Genomic DNA, 17,871 nt, shown 5'->3' on the forward strand with positions numbered 1-17,871 from the left:
GGTAGCAACAGCAGAAAAGGTGGAACTGGCAGTCTGAGCTCTACGTCGCAGAAGCGAGCATGTTATTCTACCACCATCACTTCATACACACAGCTTATGGCTGGCGATTACACAAAGCACTTAACCCCACCAGAGAAGCATGCAATACGGATGGCAAGGACAGCAGCGTGGCAGAAATCAAGACGATGCCTGCCTCACATACGACAACACCAACAAAAATACAAGAACCCCTCGGCGGCCTGCTCCTAAACACTCGATGCGATCGAACCCGATCAATGAACGTCATCGGCAAAGAATTGTTGCGCGGAGGAAAATGTGCAGACAAAGGAAACTCAGAAGGCGAGTACTCACCGAAGTTCGACTAGTTATCGAGGTTTTCCCCTTCTTGATGAACGTCGTGTAGTAGGTGTACGTTGTCAGGTCGTAGGAGCTGCTGAGTGCAGGGGTCTCAGCGATCGAGTCCGAAGCCTGGAGCGACGGGGTCGATTCGGCTTCGGCGGAGCCGGGAGTATCCGACGCGGATTCGGGTGCACGACTTTGCGTGGGCGATACGATCAATATCATGTGTCGCATGCTTTCACTAGTCGCTTCTTGGCTCGGTTCGTTGACAGGTTCAGACACTGCCTTGGGCAGCATCATGGTGTGGACATTTGAAACTATTTCGTGATTACTGAAAACGCTCGCCGAGCCACTGTTGTACATCGTTGTGAAATGGGTGTACGTTGTGTAGAGCGTGACAGATGTAGGCTCGATACTCGAGGAATCCACGCGTTTTGGCGTGACGTACTGGATCGAAGTCATCGACGATCCCGAGGGATCGGCCAACAACATGCTGTCCAGATCGGCATCGCTCGACGACGACTGCGACGATGAGGACGCTGGAGGTTTCATCGACGAGTCGAGTTCGTTCTGGAAAATCTTCTGCATGGCGGATGAGTCGTGGCCGATCTTCACAGTCGAGTCTCTCGACGCAACGGTCGAGGTCGGCCGAATTGAGGCGACCTCGGCTTCGCTGGGCAGAATGAAGCCCTCTGTTATGATCACAGCGCTGGGGACGACGCTCGAACTCTTGCCGAATGTCACGACACTGTCGGAGTTTTGGAGCTCCGAGTCTCCGTTCGTTTCAGGAAACGAAAGAGGTCGGCCCACGGGAGCTACGGAAGTCTCGGAACCGACCATGGTCGTCATCGAAACCCCAGGGTTCTGCATGGTCGGAGTTGCGTAGATCGACGACGTGCTCCGAATGATGTGGGCGTAACTGCCTTGGATGAAAGTTCCGTAAATCAACGTCGTGAACTCGGTTGTGACACCGTCTCTCACGGTGGTGCCGGTCTTAGACCTCACCAAGCCGGTCTTGTACTTTTCGCTCCGGCTCTGAGTCTGAGACGGTTGTACGGAAGATGAACGTAACGTCGTTCTGAAAGGGAACTTCCTGGACAGAGAGGCTTTCGAGGATTTGATCTCCTGCACCTTCGACTTCTTGAACAGATGGTCGAAGTTTGGGGACGACGAGGACGTCGACGATGATGACGTCGATGACGGCTTCACGATGGGCACCTGTTCCTGAGGTGATTCTGGCCGTCTCGTAGCGCTTGGTTTGAAGATGATTTTTGTTCCAGATAGCGACGTCGTGAAGTCGACAAACCCGAGAAGAGTGACGGTTTTGTCGATTTTGCCCGAGTCTACGCTTTGAACTTTGGCCATCTTCGCCTCGGTTATTACCAAGGGCGTCGATACGGTTCGGGTGGGCCGGACGTCTTTTGGGTCGACGGTGCTCGACGTGGAGGCGGCTGCCGGCGGAGCGCTGGATTCCGCTTCGAAAGCCATGAAGGTCTCCATGAGCGACGACGAGGGCAGGACGGGACTCGGGTCCTCCGTCTGAGAGCTCGGCGCTTCGAACACGGGTCCCAGCTCGGTCGGATAGAGCCCAAGCCGATGCGGACGTAGCGGTTGTACCTGCGAAGAGCAGAAGGAAACGGTTTCAATCGAACGTAAGTGGATGAGCAAACTAGGTTATTCCGGAGTATTTGCCCAAGCCGACTATTATTCACAGCCCATGGATTCGTTCGACGATCAAAGAGGCTTCAGTGGTCTGTCCAGCGTAATGGATCGCGCGTCTCTGCTTGCGCGTTCGGAATTGGCCGGCGTCGAGTGTTGAACCCCGGAAGAGCTTCCGGTCGATATTGAAGTATTCGTGAATGAATCTGTCCACACACACTAGACTACGATGGACGACGCTCGTCGGTCAAATCGACGAAAATCCGCGAGTCGACCCACGTTCGACGACCACGAGCGGGGCCCTGCCTTCGTATCCGGCTGGCGCGTGCGTTACGTTATCTGATGTTCCTGTAGTATATGTTTGCATGTATTTATTTGTGTCTTCGGCTAAGGTTTGCTCGTCCGCAGGTATTCCTATTCGTCCGCAGGCACTGCCGTGGAACGGAGTTCGGATGCGGTAGCCCCTTCAAGAGCGCGGCGCGGAGACAACGGGCAAGCGAGCGAGAATCCGCTCAGATCGCCGGCCCGAGTTGAGACAACGAGAACAAGCGAAGTGTTTGCCGGCTGCGTGCCCGCATTGTGGAAAACAACGACAACGGGGGAAAGCAAGAGCACTTTGGCGCACAGACTGGATAGCTACCGTCTGGCTCGTCCGAAGTTCGGCCACTTTCCGCGTCTGGCTTGCGCTCCAAGCCGAGGAGAGGAATGGAAATTTTTTTTCTTGAAAGGGGAGAAAGAATGAAGGGGAATCCGAACGGGCGGAAAAACGTCTAGAAATAACAAGCAAAGAGAATTCGGGAATTCAAGCTATTCTATTATGTATTCAGCTTGCCGAATGCCGATGTTCAATGAATACCAATGAATGGAGGAACGAACGAACAAACGGAATGAAAGAATGACTCAATGCTCAGAGAAGTGACCATTTTGTTTCTTAGTTTTTCCCCGGTGACCTGGAAATTCTTGATTCTCCACGTCGACTCAGATAAGCCATCGATGGAGTAGGGGGGAATCGGGAAAGAAATTTCACGAAGCAGAGCAGCGGCGAAAACGAGGCGCAGCCGATCAAACACTGATTTCCGGCATTCGCGTGTGGCGCATGGCAATAAATTTCCAGTCCCCTTTCGAACAATGAGATTGCAGCGGAGCGACGGAGCCCGTCGCGAGGAGCTCGGAAGTGAGATAGCTGTCAGGTCGGTCGAATTCTATCACTGGGAATAATTAGTGAAGGAGAGGGGAATGGAACAGGAAACTCGCTGAAAATGGGAGGCTCCTTCCTGAATTCGAAGAGTCTGCGCATTTGAATGAGTTCGCTAGAGTCACTGCTGGATCTGAGCTGCCGCGATTGAATCATGAATCGCAGAACGCAGTTCTGACATGGTTAGTGATTTCCCATCCATCACATTAAATGACGGGCAGAACTCGATGGACCCGCGGAAGAGGATCGCGTGTGAGAAAATCGAAAGCGAAGGGTCATGCAAAGTAGGTATGTATATCGTTTGATTACTATCTATCGTATTCATTGTCTAATAAATCACTTAGTCGCGTGTGGGCCTGATCGATCGACTTTTTACAGCGGGATTGTTCCTTTGCTGCATCCCCTCGGCTGCGTGATCTTCGCATTTATTTTGACTGATTCATTTTTTGAATGTCGCGCACTCACTGAGGAAGCTTCCGCACCGATCAATCGCAGGGGCCTGAAGTCCTGAAGAGAGAACATCGTCGCGTTCATCCTTCAGGAATTCCCGCGGCAACTGACCGACGGACAGGCTTCTTTTGAGAATCCTCTGAGAACGCTCGTCGGGGCGGAAGTTCTTCAACGAGCTGCGCGTGTATAACGTGAGGGATCGATTGAGCCGTCGGACACGGCCTAGGTGGCGGAAAAATATTTTCAACTTCCAAACATCGTTTCGTAAACATGTAACTCTTCGGGGGAGAGAATGAACAATGAATATTTTCGAGGAGTGAGAGTTTTCTTTGGATCTTATTGGGAAATGGCAAACGTTTCGAGATTAGTAAACAGCGTAATGTTTCCTGTCGCGTCACTCAGGCAGACGAACGTCGTAACGGCTTTTGCCACCATCGACGGGTCGTCGTGGTAGAGTTCCCCATTCGGATTCCAACATCCACGAAAAAAAGTTCAATGAATGAGGGGTAAAAACGGCTTTGTTTTTATGCCGTTTAAGCGCGCGCGTGATTTGTGAAATACAAAGCTTTAAACAGTGGGGGCTAAGGGAAGCCCCAACTGTTTATAGCCTAGGGGAAATCTTCGGTGAAAGATTTGAGGTGTCGTTTCGAAGCCATCATGCTACCGCTATCTGATGGAGCTGAGAGCTGCTCGAAGATGCGGCCATGCGAAGTCTTCCAGGGATCGATCAAACGCATCCCGAGTAATTTAAATTCAGGGAGGAGTGACATGTCTGATTGTTCCGGAAATATAATCTATTGTTGACCCTTAGGTTTGAATTGCAGAATACGACGCGACGCAGTCAGAATGCGATGCAGCAGCTGACTCGCCTAGTCGAGTCAGAGAGTTCTTACCTTCGGAAAGCTCCCCATCGATTCCTGGCTGACACGACGAGAAGTTTCCAGGATTTTTCCGTGCCGATACAAAACCGGCATGGGCCTTCTCGTCGGTCGCTTTGTGACAACGGCTTCGACTGGATTGACCATGTCATCCTGGAGGACCTCCTCGGTCACTGCGTCTGACGAAAGCGGAAAAACAGCTTGATGACTTGAGCTCGCCTCTGGAGCCGGTGACGTCGAGGCCGGAACAACGAATGTGCTCAACGTGAACGGGTGCTGCGTTGAGTTCGCTTCCAATGCGGACGCTGGAACAGGAGAGAATCGAGCTTAGTTTCAAAAATTCGATCATATTCGTTAAAGTCTCGACCCATTGCGGATTCTGAGCTGTGCAGGTTTTCCCGGTAAGAGAAGAAATGAGACATCAGGCAGTTTTGTGCCGCGTCATCTTGGAGGCTTCGCGCGCGCCACAGATTTTGGACGGGTCGCGTTTTTTTGTAAATAGAGCTCAAGTCAGCGTGAAAATGAGAAGAAGAACGCTCCTTGATTGAATGTTGCGTAAAGGTGTTGAAACACAGAATGACAAAGACGTTGTCGAAACAGTGTGTCACCCCTCCTTCCTTTCTCCGCATCATCTCTCCATGGAGTTAAGATGTTTTGAGAAGAATCGCTAAGACATCGACGCGAAAACACTTCCGACGTTTAACGTCGCTGTCATTCCCTTCCTTTCTCTCGGCTCCACTACAGCTGTGCTTACAAGTATCGCCCGCTCTAGGAGCCAAATTGAGAGCCGAAGACAGTGAGCTGACGTTGAGATGTTCAAGGTTTCGGTCATACAAAGGTGCCCATCAAAAATCAAATACTTTGGCAACAACACTGACACCTCGCTGTCCGATTGGTCGGCTCCACGCTGTCCAATGGCGACCATCCCAAGAAGAGACTCAGGGTGCCAGACGGACTATGCAGCACTTTTCTTCAGACACGCGGCGCACACCTTTTTGAGGGTGCGTTATGAATACGGGGGTTGTGGTGGCAGATATCTCTCACCGCTTTTTTCCCGAGCACGTAATGCGGGCTTCGTACGTAATCGTTCGCGCACTCCTCTGAACAACCAGCAAGCTAATTGAAGGAAGGACCGGCGAGCCCTCTATCGGTGTAGATGAAGTTACAAGGATTCCATACTGCGGGCGGTCGGGTCCCTCCGCGCACAGCTCCCGCTGGTGGAATAAGTCAGAAAAATCCTTCCCAGACAAGAAGGGTCTAGGGTCTCCTCAACTCGCTGTCGACTATATCTGAAGCAGACATACAAAGACGATTGCCAAAGCTCCCCATCTGGATAGGAGTCGGGGATGAGACAGATCTGGCAGATTGAGATGCAGAAGGAGCGTTTTTTTTTTCCACAATTTTTCTCTCCACTTGCTGTCGGAATCAGTGTAGTTGGCAACGTCGGGCGGTTGGGCGTGAGCCCCGGCCACTTTTTGCAAGTGGGAGGATTTTTTCTAGGTTTCGTTTTGATATTGTTATCCCATGCTGCATTATTGTATCATTGCTAGCACCGCCGCCGTCGTCGACCAGCACCACGCGACGCCTATCGCTCGACGGCTGGTGTATCGGCACCCCTCAATGCGTGTGAGCAGTCTGAAATCGACTGGCACATTAAAACTGGAGATAAATAGAGAAATCACCGTTTCGCATCTGGCTGCGCCTCACCCCAAAAAATAATTTCCACATTGCATCCGACTGACCCTTGATTTCGGCTTCTTGCAATTGACGACCAGGGCGACCATTCCGGGCACCAGTCGGGCGCGCTTGCATGTCGAACTTCCCTGCTGATTCTCATTTGGGGGGACTCTGAAGGCTTGGCGGCCAACCCTGTAGAAATCGCTCTCAGGGCGGACTAATATCGGGAACAAACAATTCTGATGCGTGGAGGTTTGTTGCGACTCTACCCGCCGCTATGTTTTGACATGTTGCAACCCGATGTTGCGCCCTCATGAAGCAAGCTTTTTGCGCTCTTGTTAGTGTTTTCCAACATTTTGAAGTTTCTACATCACTAATGTGTCTGGAGTCCGAGCGTCTGTTTGCTCATTTGAGGCTCGAGATAGGTATTCGTCTGCTTCGTCCCTTCCGATTGAGATGATTACAAAGCTCTCGATCCCACTGACACGGGAGATACCGTCCAGGAACACGTACGGCTTGATACGCCCAGCGTGTTCGATAGGACGCCCATGATCGGTTACCGCCAATAAATGAACGTCGACAACTTTTGTCGAGTGGTGACGGCGATCCTCAGTCGGTCGGATGTGGTACGCACTCTCTAGGACCGATTCAGTTTCGCCCCCAGACTATTGTGCTCGTGAGAAAACACAGTTGAAAGAAAGAACCAGCTCGTCTGGCAGGAGCGAAAATGCAAATTCCAACTTTTCGTTGAATTTAGCTCTGTATTATTTGGCAACTTCTCGACTGTTTCGCCCACCTCATTTCCAGAGTACCCGCAGAAAACCCGCCGCGCAACTTCGGGGCGAGTTCTATGAAGCTGACGACCGGAGGGTAAGCGATCTTTTGAATTCGTTTCTACACGCAGCCTGCCTTCAGCCCCTCAGATCGGCTTTCTACGAAGAGCTTGCGTATAGAAAGACTATGAAGATTCCCGCAGCAATCCCGCAGCGCGCAGAATATCCGACAGAATGACCGTCTGAGTTAATGAATAGCCCAGCTGGGATTTCACCTCTGCCGAATGCCCTATCTGGGCCTTTCGGATGGATGCGCGTACGTAGGTCCGCCGTTTTTCCAAATGAACGAGCGTCGTATCCTTGTCGTCTACGTGACGATCGGCTGCAGTGTTTCTGCAGCTTTCAAACGCGATTTCCCCACTACTGGGGTCGTCCTTCGAAAAGATGCCACAATCCGGCCAGCGGGCACCTTTTCAGCGAGAATTACAAGACGACATCGTGTGTTCGTTGACAGTCATGGCGGGTGAGGAAGAAACAAAATTCACTGACCAAGGTCACCGGTCGTATTGAAGTGCATTTAGGGCCTGAGAAATCAATGAAATGGGTAGATTGAAATCCCACGAAGACGTTTGTGAATCTAGCGGACATAGCAAGCTTCCCTGAGAGGGAATAGGAAAAAATCGACGAATTTCGAATAAAAAAACATGTGTTGCGACCCCGCTTCGACGGAGCTCGGAGACCAACGAAAGAAAAAACATTCACTAATGATTTGTTTGCTTGATCATCAGACGAGCAAGTTTCTCGACTCCGGTGAACATTTGAGTAAAAATCTGCTTTACACTTCGAAAACCTGGAACTACGTAATCGGGGATAGCAGGTATTTTTAGAGGAATCATGGAAGGACTTCCAAGCGCGCAGCTATGAAACCTCAGGAACCAATGCCGTCTGGTGCCGTGTCACTACACCTTGGCATTTCTGATTTCAGCCTGTCTTCGCCCGGCGAATTCTGATCCTCCCAGTGTCAGAGGGCGATTCAGAGGATCCCCAGCACATAATACAATGAATTCGTTGCGGCGGTGACCGTTTTTACGAGATCCCGTTGTCTCAGACTCGCTTGCATACCGATTTCAAGTCCAACTGAAGGCCCCGATTCGGGAAAACTTGAATCACGGAACAACGATAGTCCTAGCGATCCGGGCTTCCTTATTTCACCCGATGCTCCGGAAAAATGCTTGAGTGTATGGATAAGTGTTGCTTCTAGCGTGGTAGGTTTTTATACAAACTCTCCCATTTCCCCTCCCGATCGAGGAATTTTTCTATTGAGGACTCCCGGCAAGATGTCAGGATGACGAATGGGACTGGCAGCGCGGGCGGCGCGGTGTCTTCGTTTGTTAGTTTTCCCGAAATTCGCATGGGAAGTGTGGAGAACAAGCCGGGAAGAGCCGCGCGATTGGAAAGAAGGGCGTCGTTAAATGTTTCGTATTCTCCACTTTAGTAGTAGTGGTTCTTGCGGCGGCAAAGCTTCAACAAGAGAATTCCGCGAAAGAGTGAAACAGTGATTTTTAATGATTGTGAACATCAATTCGACAAAAAGGAGGAACGCGAAGAAGAACAGACGCTCGAACGAAGATTTTCCACGTCGATGATTTCGCCAGTTTCAGCTTCTGAAGCGAGTCAGCGGCCCCGGAAAACGAGAGGAGAATGAATCAAGACCATTCAAAAATTGAACAAACCGTAGTAGCAGAAAAAGATCGGAGGCGGCCCAGTCAACGTCGACGCCGACGGTGGCAACTGCTGCTTGGCTGACTGACTGACTAACTGACTAACCGACCGTCCGTCGGAAAGAACGAGCAACCGACCGACGGCACGAGCGACCGACAGACCTACGGAACTGGGAATCCGATGCCGCTAAAACCGAACAGCTTCGGTCTTCGAGGTCTCGAGGGACGTCTTCCTGCGGTTCCGCACGCCGAGAGGCTCGACTCGAAACTCTGACGAGCCCGAGGAGTTGGAATTTCGGAGGCAGCGTTTCATAGAACCGCGAGCCCCCCCAGATTAAGAGACGGAACCCGTTTGGGAGGACGCCTCGCAAAGTAAATGCAGCTGCCGCGGACGATCCCAATGGATGGAGAATCCCACTCGAGGAATCGTTAGCTCTCATCCTTCATACAGATATTCCCACATTGACGTCTGCAGAAGCCGAGCGGCAGACAGGCCCTTGTGCATTTCGAACAGTTGATATTCTAGGGTGGAGCTGTGTCTGAATTGGCATACGAACGCAGCGTAGCTCTGTGGACGATGTATCTTCAACCATTCATGAAAGACGATACATGCGCGCGGATCGGACCACGATGAACCTTCTGGAATTCTCTGAACGTCTCAGAATGAGGGCAGATCGCTTTAATCTTTCATGAATAATTTTCTGCGTTCCATTCCACCGTTCACAAGACAGACGTCGAGCAGCATTGGAGGAAGCCGTTCGGTCGAGCATCGACGGCGAAGGTACCCAAGATGACCGGCAAGCGTCCGTATCGAACGGCTGAATTACGGAAAGGAACATTCAGGCATCCATGAGAAGCATAGATGACCGTTGACAAATTTTTCCATGGAGTGACAGAGATAAAAACAGCGTCGATAGTGAACTTCTTGGGAATTGCCTCCGGGAAGCTCCGTCGAGTGGTGGGGAAATCAAACGATCTTGGCGGAGATTTCCGAGGGACATATCGCCTGAGATTCCCCCGGGAACACGACAGCGGAGAAGAATTTGCAAAATATTCCACTGTTCGCACTTTCACTTTTCCCCAAGTTTACTTCGGAACCGACGATCCACCGAATACAATAACTCAACCGCCACCTGCAGCATCAGCAGAATTTACGATGACGAAGACCACGAACAAAAGTGCTGAGAGTAAGAAATGCCGTTTTTGACAATGAGCCAACAACGAAACGGGAAAAGTTTTGCCTCCAGACTTGAACTTCCGCCCCTGTCTTCCAGGAGTTTTTCCTCCTTCGCTCCCTCTTTCCCGCGCTCTGACTCGCGACGACTTGTGCCCTGGGGTTATCCCACCGTTCTCTTGTCTACTCTTCCATTCGACCGGCAAACTATCATCGTTCGTTACCGTGAGTCCAGGGGTGAGTATCCCTAAGTGTCTCGCTTGTCGGGCTCGCGTGATTCGTTGCAGTGCTGACGGCAGGCTGTCTTGTCGTGAGCAGCCGAAGAGAGAGACCCGTCGTCGAAACGTCCCTGATGCTTGAATGCTCATCGAATTCCACTTGGTTGAGCTCAGAAAGCATGACTCCGGGAGTCGAGATGAGACTGAATGATGAGGAGGGGGCTGATGTCGATTTGAAGAACGAATCAATGATTCCAAGCGACGATCACGTACTCGCCAGGGAACTGGCAACGGCTGACGCAACTGATGACACTCCGCGCCGGGAACGATTTGATCACCGGAAGAATCCCGAGGGGAAAAATCGCGGGCGTGCGAAAAGCATAATCGCACACGCGAGTTTGGGCTCGATAAATACTGGATTGAATCATCGCCAGGGGACCGAGAAATCCCGAAATCCTCATTCCGCTCCAGCTGCTTTAGCTGCAGCGGCTGAAGCGACAAAAGAGGAATATCAACAAACGGAAAGAAATCCTAATGCTCCCCCCCAGAAAGGCTGGGTCTCTCCGGGAATGTGGATCGATTTCACGGCTGGCAGAGCGAATGCGCAGAGACACGTTGAGGCACGAACACACAAGAACGTCGCCAAAAAGGAATTTTCTTGAAAATTACGACAAGTGACCATGGTTGCTCGCCGAGTATTCACATCAGAACCACTGGAACTCATCCACTCATTCACTGCTCGCGCGGGCGCACCAGCTGCGAGACAATGAGACTCTTACGAAGTTTACCGTTTTAGTTGCCGCCACCGTTGCGCAACGTGTTCACACAATTCGTGGACACAGCCGAAGATGCTTCGCTCTGAGTCGCATGTTCTCTTATTTCCTCGGACTGGTCACATCGTCGCCGTTGTCCCCACTGCTGCCCTGTTCGAGCTGCTGCTGCTGTTGAAGCTGCTGCTGCTGTTGGTGCTGCTCTGGCAGCAGCAGATTCACTAATGCGCGTCATCAAAAGACTACCGTGGGCTTCCCTCGTTGAGCGCGGAAGTCAATCGGATCACGCTAAGCGTCGTCAAATTCGCCATTCAGAATCTGGTCACCTTCTGCATTTTTTCTCATCCCTTTTCGGATATTTCGGCTTCTGAGCGATGCGAGTCCTGAGGCAAAAAAAATGATGCGGTGTAGCTGGGAAATCGCTGAAGACGCTTACCCCATTTGTTCAGTTTGTTTCGGAGACGGAATGTTCAAATCGGACAAATGTTCATCCGGAGGAAAATTGTTTATCGAGAAACTGTCAGTCGTCAGTCGTCATTGTTCCGCCGCGACAATCGCCGTCCGGCGGCTCCGAGGAGAAAATTGCTCGGTGAGTCAGGGGTGCTGTTGCGGACTCTTTTTGTTTTTCCTTTCTCCCTCCAAAAACCTCATTCCCGCCGGTTTGTTTCGGCGCGCCGTTCTCCGTCTCGACGAATTTGCGCCGTCCGGCCATGCAAACATGTGTCAAAGTGAGAGATCGACAGGATCAGTGTTTCGACAGGAGATAAGGTGGATTCCATTATATGAACGAAGATTCCCGCTGACGGCAGTTCTTCAAAATCGGTTCGTGGGTGATTACGAATCGTCAAAGCGCAGCTCCCGACGCGGGAGGCTCCAGATAAGCGAGAACGCTGCCGATTTGTCAGGGATGCTTCACTTAGGTTCCGCAATCGGCAGGAAGCAGAATTTCTCCAGCCCCCCGAATCGTGCGTCTCTGCTGGAACAGGCCCGTCTTCGGCTAGTCTTCAAACTGGATGACGGACTAAGCTGTTCGAGGTCCGAGTTCTTCATCGTTGACATGTTGAGCGTACTAGCCGACTACGAACTCATTGTTCCACGGATGGAAATGTAGGGGACGTTCCCACAAGTTCTCATTGTGCGTTGTCCAGAGGCAAGGCTCCGATCGCTTGGTCGAGTCTCGAGCATTTCGGAAGCTATACGCAAGTTGGCTTTGGCTCATGTAACGAATTCATTTTACGGCTCGTACGCAGCCGGTCCCTCACACGGGATATTTTCTTCTGCTCAGCTGCTAATTACCGAGTGCTAACAGCAGCTCCTAAACAAAGGCCGGACGGATTGAATATTTCTGGCACCGCAGCGGGAAGTCAACGGCGGTCGCGGTCGGATTTTCCGAAGGGGGCGCGTGGGAAAATTCACGGAAAAGTGGATTGTTCACGATTTCGAAGGAACTATTCAAATACTCGCGCTCCGCATATCCTGGCAAAGCTCAAAGCCAAGGTCGGTGAATCTTCCAAGCTCCTGCCAATCGACCCCAAGGATCACCAGAAGAAATAGGACAAGACGATCCGTAGGAATCCTCGGAAGCAGAGCCGATTGAGACCTGATCGAGTAATCGGAACAAGAGCTCCTAATCTTTCTTTAAAAAGATCAGGCGCGACGGGCCACCGATGGAGAAGCTATCCAGATTTCTAAGTTGAAGACGGATTCAGCGTAGCACGATCTAACGGGATCTTCCGTCGTGAGTCATTGCATCGAGTCGCGTGACTCTCAGCTTCTTTATGATGCGTCTGCTGTGACTGCTGCCGCTGCTCACTTCCTTCGCTGAGTCTAGATTCATTTCGAGCTGGATTCAAGTGAAAACTGCGCGCGAGCGAACGAGCTAGGCTTTCATTCATCGCTTCAAATGGAAATTCAGATAGACTGGCAGACAGTCGGACGGAAGAACGAACGAACGAATGGTCAGCCAGTCAGTCCGTTCGTCGACAGTCGGCGCGGCAAGCTCTTCGGGAACTAAGAGGAAGACCACCGAAGCCGAATGGTCTATGACGACAAACAGATTTCGGAAGTTGCTGCATTAACATCCTCATGTGACTCTATTAACATCACCGTTGTCATCAGGTTCATCAGCGCCGTCATTTCTCGTTACCCCACCTTGGTCTGTTGCCCAGTGCTCTTGGCAGACGTAATAACTGCTGCATTTAGAACGGTGAAACTCCGATTTATTGCGTCCTTTTTCCATCACGGTAGTTTTTTGTGACGCGTCTCGACGACAGTTCCCCGGGCACTGGAAGTTCTCGACAGACTTTCATTTACACGCTGAGTGAGATTCGATCCATCCCCAAGCTCCATTCCCCTACGGATAGCCTTCGTAAGCGAATCCTCCGTAATGAGGGGGGGAAGGAAGAGGGAGAATGGAAACCTTCACCGAAACCGAGCAACTATCTCCGTTTGCGAGCTTCCAAATGGGGAACGAACAAACGAATTCCGGATAACCGCTCGTGGCTCTTCAAATTACAACTGTTCGGAAACCAAACAACTATCATCGTGCGGCAACTAACATTTCATATTTGTTTTTTTTTTCATTATTCGGGCTTTGAAAATTATTTGTTCGAGCTGGAACAGGAAGCCGGGAAGTCGGACGACGGCACTGGGGAGATCTTGTTCTGTCTCGATCATCTGTTCGAGAACAGATGATTGTTAGCTTTGTGGAACTGATCCGAACAGCGGTGCCCCGTTCAGCTGACTCGGGAATGACGGTTATATTTTCTCGTTAAGGTTTTCTGGAAAAGGACGTCTTGCTCATCCGCCGCCGCTGCGCAGCAAGCCTTCTGACACTGCAGTGACCCGATTCTGAACGCTCCGGCGCGTTTCACATAACGCTGCAGCCGCTGCCCTGCCGCTAACTTGTAGGTTATCTAACACAGAGTATCTCACTGGGCAGTCACAGCTGCGCACAGAGCTCAAAAGCAAAGGAAAAAAACGCCATATATGAGTGTTTAAGATAAAGTGTTCATAAACTTCTCATGATGACCCGTTACTTCGGGAGTATCTTCGCGCTGATCAAGGGTATGACTTCATTTTGCAGAAATATTTACACCATCTTGAAGAGCTCCAATCTGGAAGCTTTGGAATCCGACTCGTTCGGGGAAGGAAAAAAGAAACACGCCGAGAGGTCCTGACGCCTGACCATTGTAAAACGGAATCGACGAATTGGCATCGGCCACACGGATTCTTTGTGTCGGGGAAACTAGGGGTCTGTCCGTCTTGTAGCGAATGTTTCTGTTTTTATATTTCGTGTCTTCCTCGGTTGTTTCGCTTCTTCGAACGCTGCTTCTGTCGGTCGGTCACCATCGCCGTGACGCGCGCGGAAGAGCAACTATTTCCCTTTACTGGTCAATTCTGTGAGCTGGAATGCCGCTGTCCGGCTGATTTACTGCCGGTGTCCACCATGCAACTTCAAGCGCTCGGTATGCTCCACTGAGTTCTTGTCGAGGTGCGTCAACGAGTGAAGTCCTCGCGGAGCTGTCAGAGACGAGTCCGACTTATCAGTAGATTACGAGAAATCGAACGGGTATCTCCCCTGTACTCGTTCTACAAAGCCGAAAGTTCCTCACCGCCTCGATAGTATATCGATGCGCAGAACGAGCTTCTGGTACCGCATGTGACCTACAGCGTCTTGTGTAGGCACTGGGAGCGCGCCTCGGATTCGACATCGATCGAAAACTATAGACACCGAAAACACGACTAACGGAAGAATTTCACCGTCGAGAAGATCAGAATATTAATTGCAGTCCCGATGCACGATCAGAGGATTGATCGTGCGATTCACCGCGGATGATTGGAAAGTTTCTGACCCACCGGGTTGTTGACTCAGTCGCTGATTCACCACCTCCCAGTTGGAGCTCGCCGAGCGAAAACGATCTGCGCGAACTCTGCCATGTCTGGAATGAAAGTTCGTTCCGGCCTCTTGAGTCTAAGGGTCATCACGAGAGCGGATTGCAGCGAAGCGTTTCGGGCATCGGTCGCATCGTTTGCTTGCGTTGGCTCATAACAACGTTGGATAACTTTTCTCCGCAGACGTCCAACAACAAGAACAACAGCCACCGCAAAGATTTCAAGCAAAATCGAAGGGTTCACTCGGGGACTCGGGCACGGGATCCCGGCGACACCAGCCGATCGGAGGGATTGCAGCATGCCCCGGGTCCAGAAGGCGAGGTTCGATAGGAGGTACGCTTCCAATAATTCAGCAAGTGGCGACCTTCGGCCGAAGTGATGTGTGGACGACGACGAAATGTATATTCGAAAGTGTGAGAAGTGAACGTCGTAGACTCGTCGGTGACACCATTTAGCAAACCGACAACCGAAGCAGCATTCTGGAATTCCCCATTACCAAGCCGTTGCCGCGGCACCGGCGCTCGGCCGGCCGGCTGGCCGAAAGTAAATTGTCATCATCATTGGGTAGCTTTTCGCTAGCTTTCGCTGGCTGGCTGGCTCGCTTATTCGCGAATGGCCCGCACTTCTGCTGTCAAGAAGGCAAACGCAGAAAAAGAAGAAGACGGGGAAACCTTTTCGTACAACCAACAGGAAGTGCAGTCTACTATCCTTGCCGCTGTCGACCAACGACGACGACGCCGCTGGCCGTCGAACAGCGGGAAAAGGAGCGACGAGCAGGGGGTCGAAGCCGCCGCCGCCGTCGTCCGCTACTTCGTCTTCTCCTCTCGGACACTTCTGCTTAACTAACCCAATTCTGTTGGATGTCGTCGTCGCCACGAGATTCTAGCTCTGCGCCAATTACGGGATTTACTACGAAAAAGGGCCACCACGGACTGAAGTTCTCACGGCGTCGGCGGCCTCTCCATACGTTGTCAACACTGCGGAGCTATGGTCTCCGACCTCATCCCGTAGGGATGAAGTTCTTTCCGTTTGCATGTCCGTCTGTCCATGGAGCTCTTCGACTTAGCGACCGACCGACCGTCTCACTGACTGACTGTTTGTCTGGGTCTCGGTCTGGTCGGGTGGATACCTGACTGAGCGGTGATCTGACGTGACGTGTCTGGCCGTCAACAAAAGTACGGGAGCGACGCCTCGCTACGGTTAACAGCATTGCCACTGTGGCAGTGGGCAACAATTACCGAACAATGACAGCCTGATGCGACTCCGATTAGTCGAGTCTTGTCACCCTGCTGTTGATCACCATCTTGTCGCCGTCGCCTCCATCATCGGATGTCATCACGGTACAAAAAGCTCCTCCGCTACCGGGAATCGTGTATTCCTTCTCACTTTCGGACGCGGATCGACAGTCCGAAAGTCGTCGCGAGGTCGTTCCCTTCTGTGAATTCTGATTCCTTAAAACAGATGGGCTCCTGATTGGGTCCTTCCGGACATCCCGGCACCGTCGTGTCCGACGTTTTCTGGTACAAGTCTCGAGTTTTCTCATCTCGGGGATTCCGACGACGGTCCGACTCTGAGGCGGGAGGACTCCTCCCCGGTGCGAAAAATGCCGCTCAGACGGGAACAGAATGCGATTAAACGTGAATATAGACACGTGGTTGAAGAGCTTAGATGGAAAAGAGAAATTTCATCGATAAATTCTACGAACCGGAACGATAGCGACACTCCGTCGAGATGCCAGAAAAAAAATGCGCGAGCGCGATAAGAGATGCCCTCGAATTCTCTCGGACGAATCAAGGTCGACAAGCTGCAGCATTCTGCAATCTTGAGGAATTCGCTTGGGTTCGCATGTTCGTGATCGGCGACGAGAAGAACGCTTCGGATCGTTCCTCGTGATCGATTACGTCGGCGAACGGATAATAATCAATACAATGAATACTGTATCAGGGAGATGAGAGCAGGTCATCGGAAGAGAAACTTTCACTGCGACGATCCGGATCCTCTCTACGGTGTCGTTGGTAGCCCGAGGCGCGACTTTCGCAACATTCACCGAAAATCGGTCGACGATACCTCGATTCAGATCGATGTATGTCGCCATATTTCAAGCCTTGGTCAAGCGGCGAGCGAGCGAGCCAGCGCTCAGTGATTTCGGCTTCCGCAGCGGTAGCGTACCCTTCAGATACGCGGCGGAATGCGTTCGGTAATTAGTCGTTGATCGAGCCCGGAGCGCTTTCGACATCTTCCAAAGCACAGATAATATTTAGGGATGAATTGAAACTTCGAAAACTTGTGTCTGGCTCTAATCTCGTTTTCGCCAGCTGCTCGCAAACGGACAAACAAAGCATATTCCAACGACCACCGTGAGCTCCCGTTGAAGAAATCTGTGCCGGGAGGGGTCCACCAAAGACGGGAGGCTAAAGCCCGAGCTGGGCTATTTTGAGCCCGAGACTTACGAGCGATTTCTTCGATCATGATTTTTTCCGTATTTTTGTTTTTTTTCCCTCGGAATTCGCTTTTCTTTCTCCCTCGAGGAGCTGCCCCATCAGTCGACGCACCTTATCTCAAGCTGGCGTATTTCGCAGCTATTGAAAGTGATCTGTCTGGAGCCTTTCTTTATTTTGGATCCCACAGCGGACCCAAGCGTGTTTCTGGTCGCTCTCGGCGAAGCCAGGGTCCGCCGAGTCGCTCACTTTCCGACTTGTCCGATTGCGACCACTTCCGCTAATTTTCTCCCAAGCGCTTTTTTCGGGGCTAAGTTCTTCCTCATCTCCTTGATGCCTTTGCCGCAGCGTCGACGGCAGAACAGCATCTACATCAGCGGACACAGCAAAATCGGCAGCGTCGTCTGCGGCACCATCTTTTCTGTCGGGAGTTAGCTCTCATGTTCATTTCATTTTTCATTCAATCTGACGACCCGTTAACCTGGCTGACCCTTTTCCCTTTTGGGAAGCTCGTCTTCTATGCTTTTTCGCGCTAAATTGTGCCTCTTCCCTCGGTGTTGCTGCAGCTTACCCTGTCGCTGCTGCCGCAGATGATGGCTACAACTGGTTGTGACCGTGGCTGCCGGTTTTTCTGACTGACTGAGATTTTTCAAGAAAAAACATCCAGAGAGAGAGAGAGTGATCC

At 51.5% G+C, this 17,871-nt stretch overlaps 1 protein-coding gene across 1 annotated transcript in view; it reads right to left on the minus strand.

The window, feature by feature from the left end:
• LOC108864615 (mucin-5AC-like) overlaps positions 1 to 17,871 on the minus strand; it is a 49,243-nt gene that overhangs the window by 21,692 nt on the left and 9,680 nt on the right. Inside the window, exons 2-3 of the mRNA XM_029112319.1 lie at positions 4,537 to 4,826; positions 352 to 1,956 (exon numbers count right to left, since the gene is read on the minus strand). Of these exons, the coding sequence (XP_028968152.1) occupies positions 352 to 1,956; positions 4,537 to 4,826 (1,895 nt within the window). The remainder of the gene's footprint in view (positions 1 to 351; positions 1,957 to 4,536; positions 4,827 to 17,871) is intronic.

The sequence above is a fragment of the Galendromus occidentalis genome, unplaced genomic scaffold, assembly GCF_000255335.2.
Source record: "Galendromus occidentalis unplaced genomic scaffold, Mocc_1.1 scf7180000077494, whole genome shotgun sequence".
Lineage (NCBI taxonomy): Eukaryota > Metazoa > Arthropoda > Arachnida > Mesostigmata > Phytoseiidae > Galendromus > Galendromus occidentalis.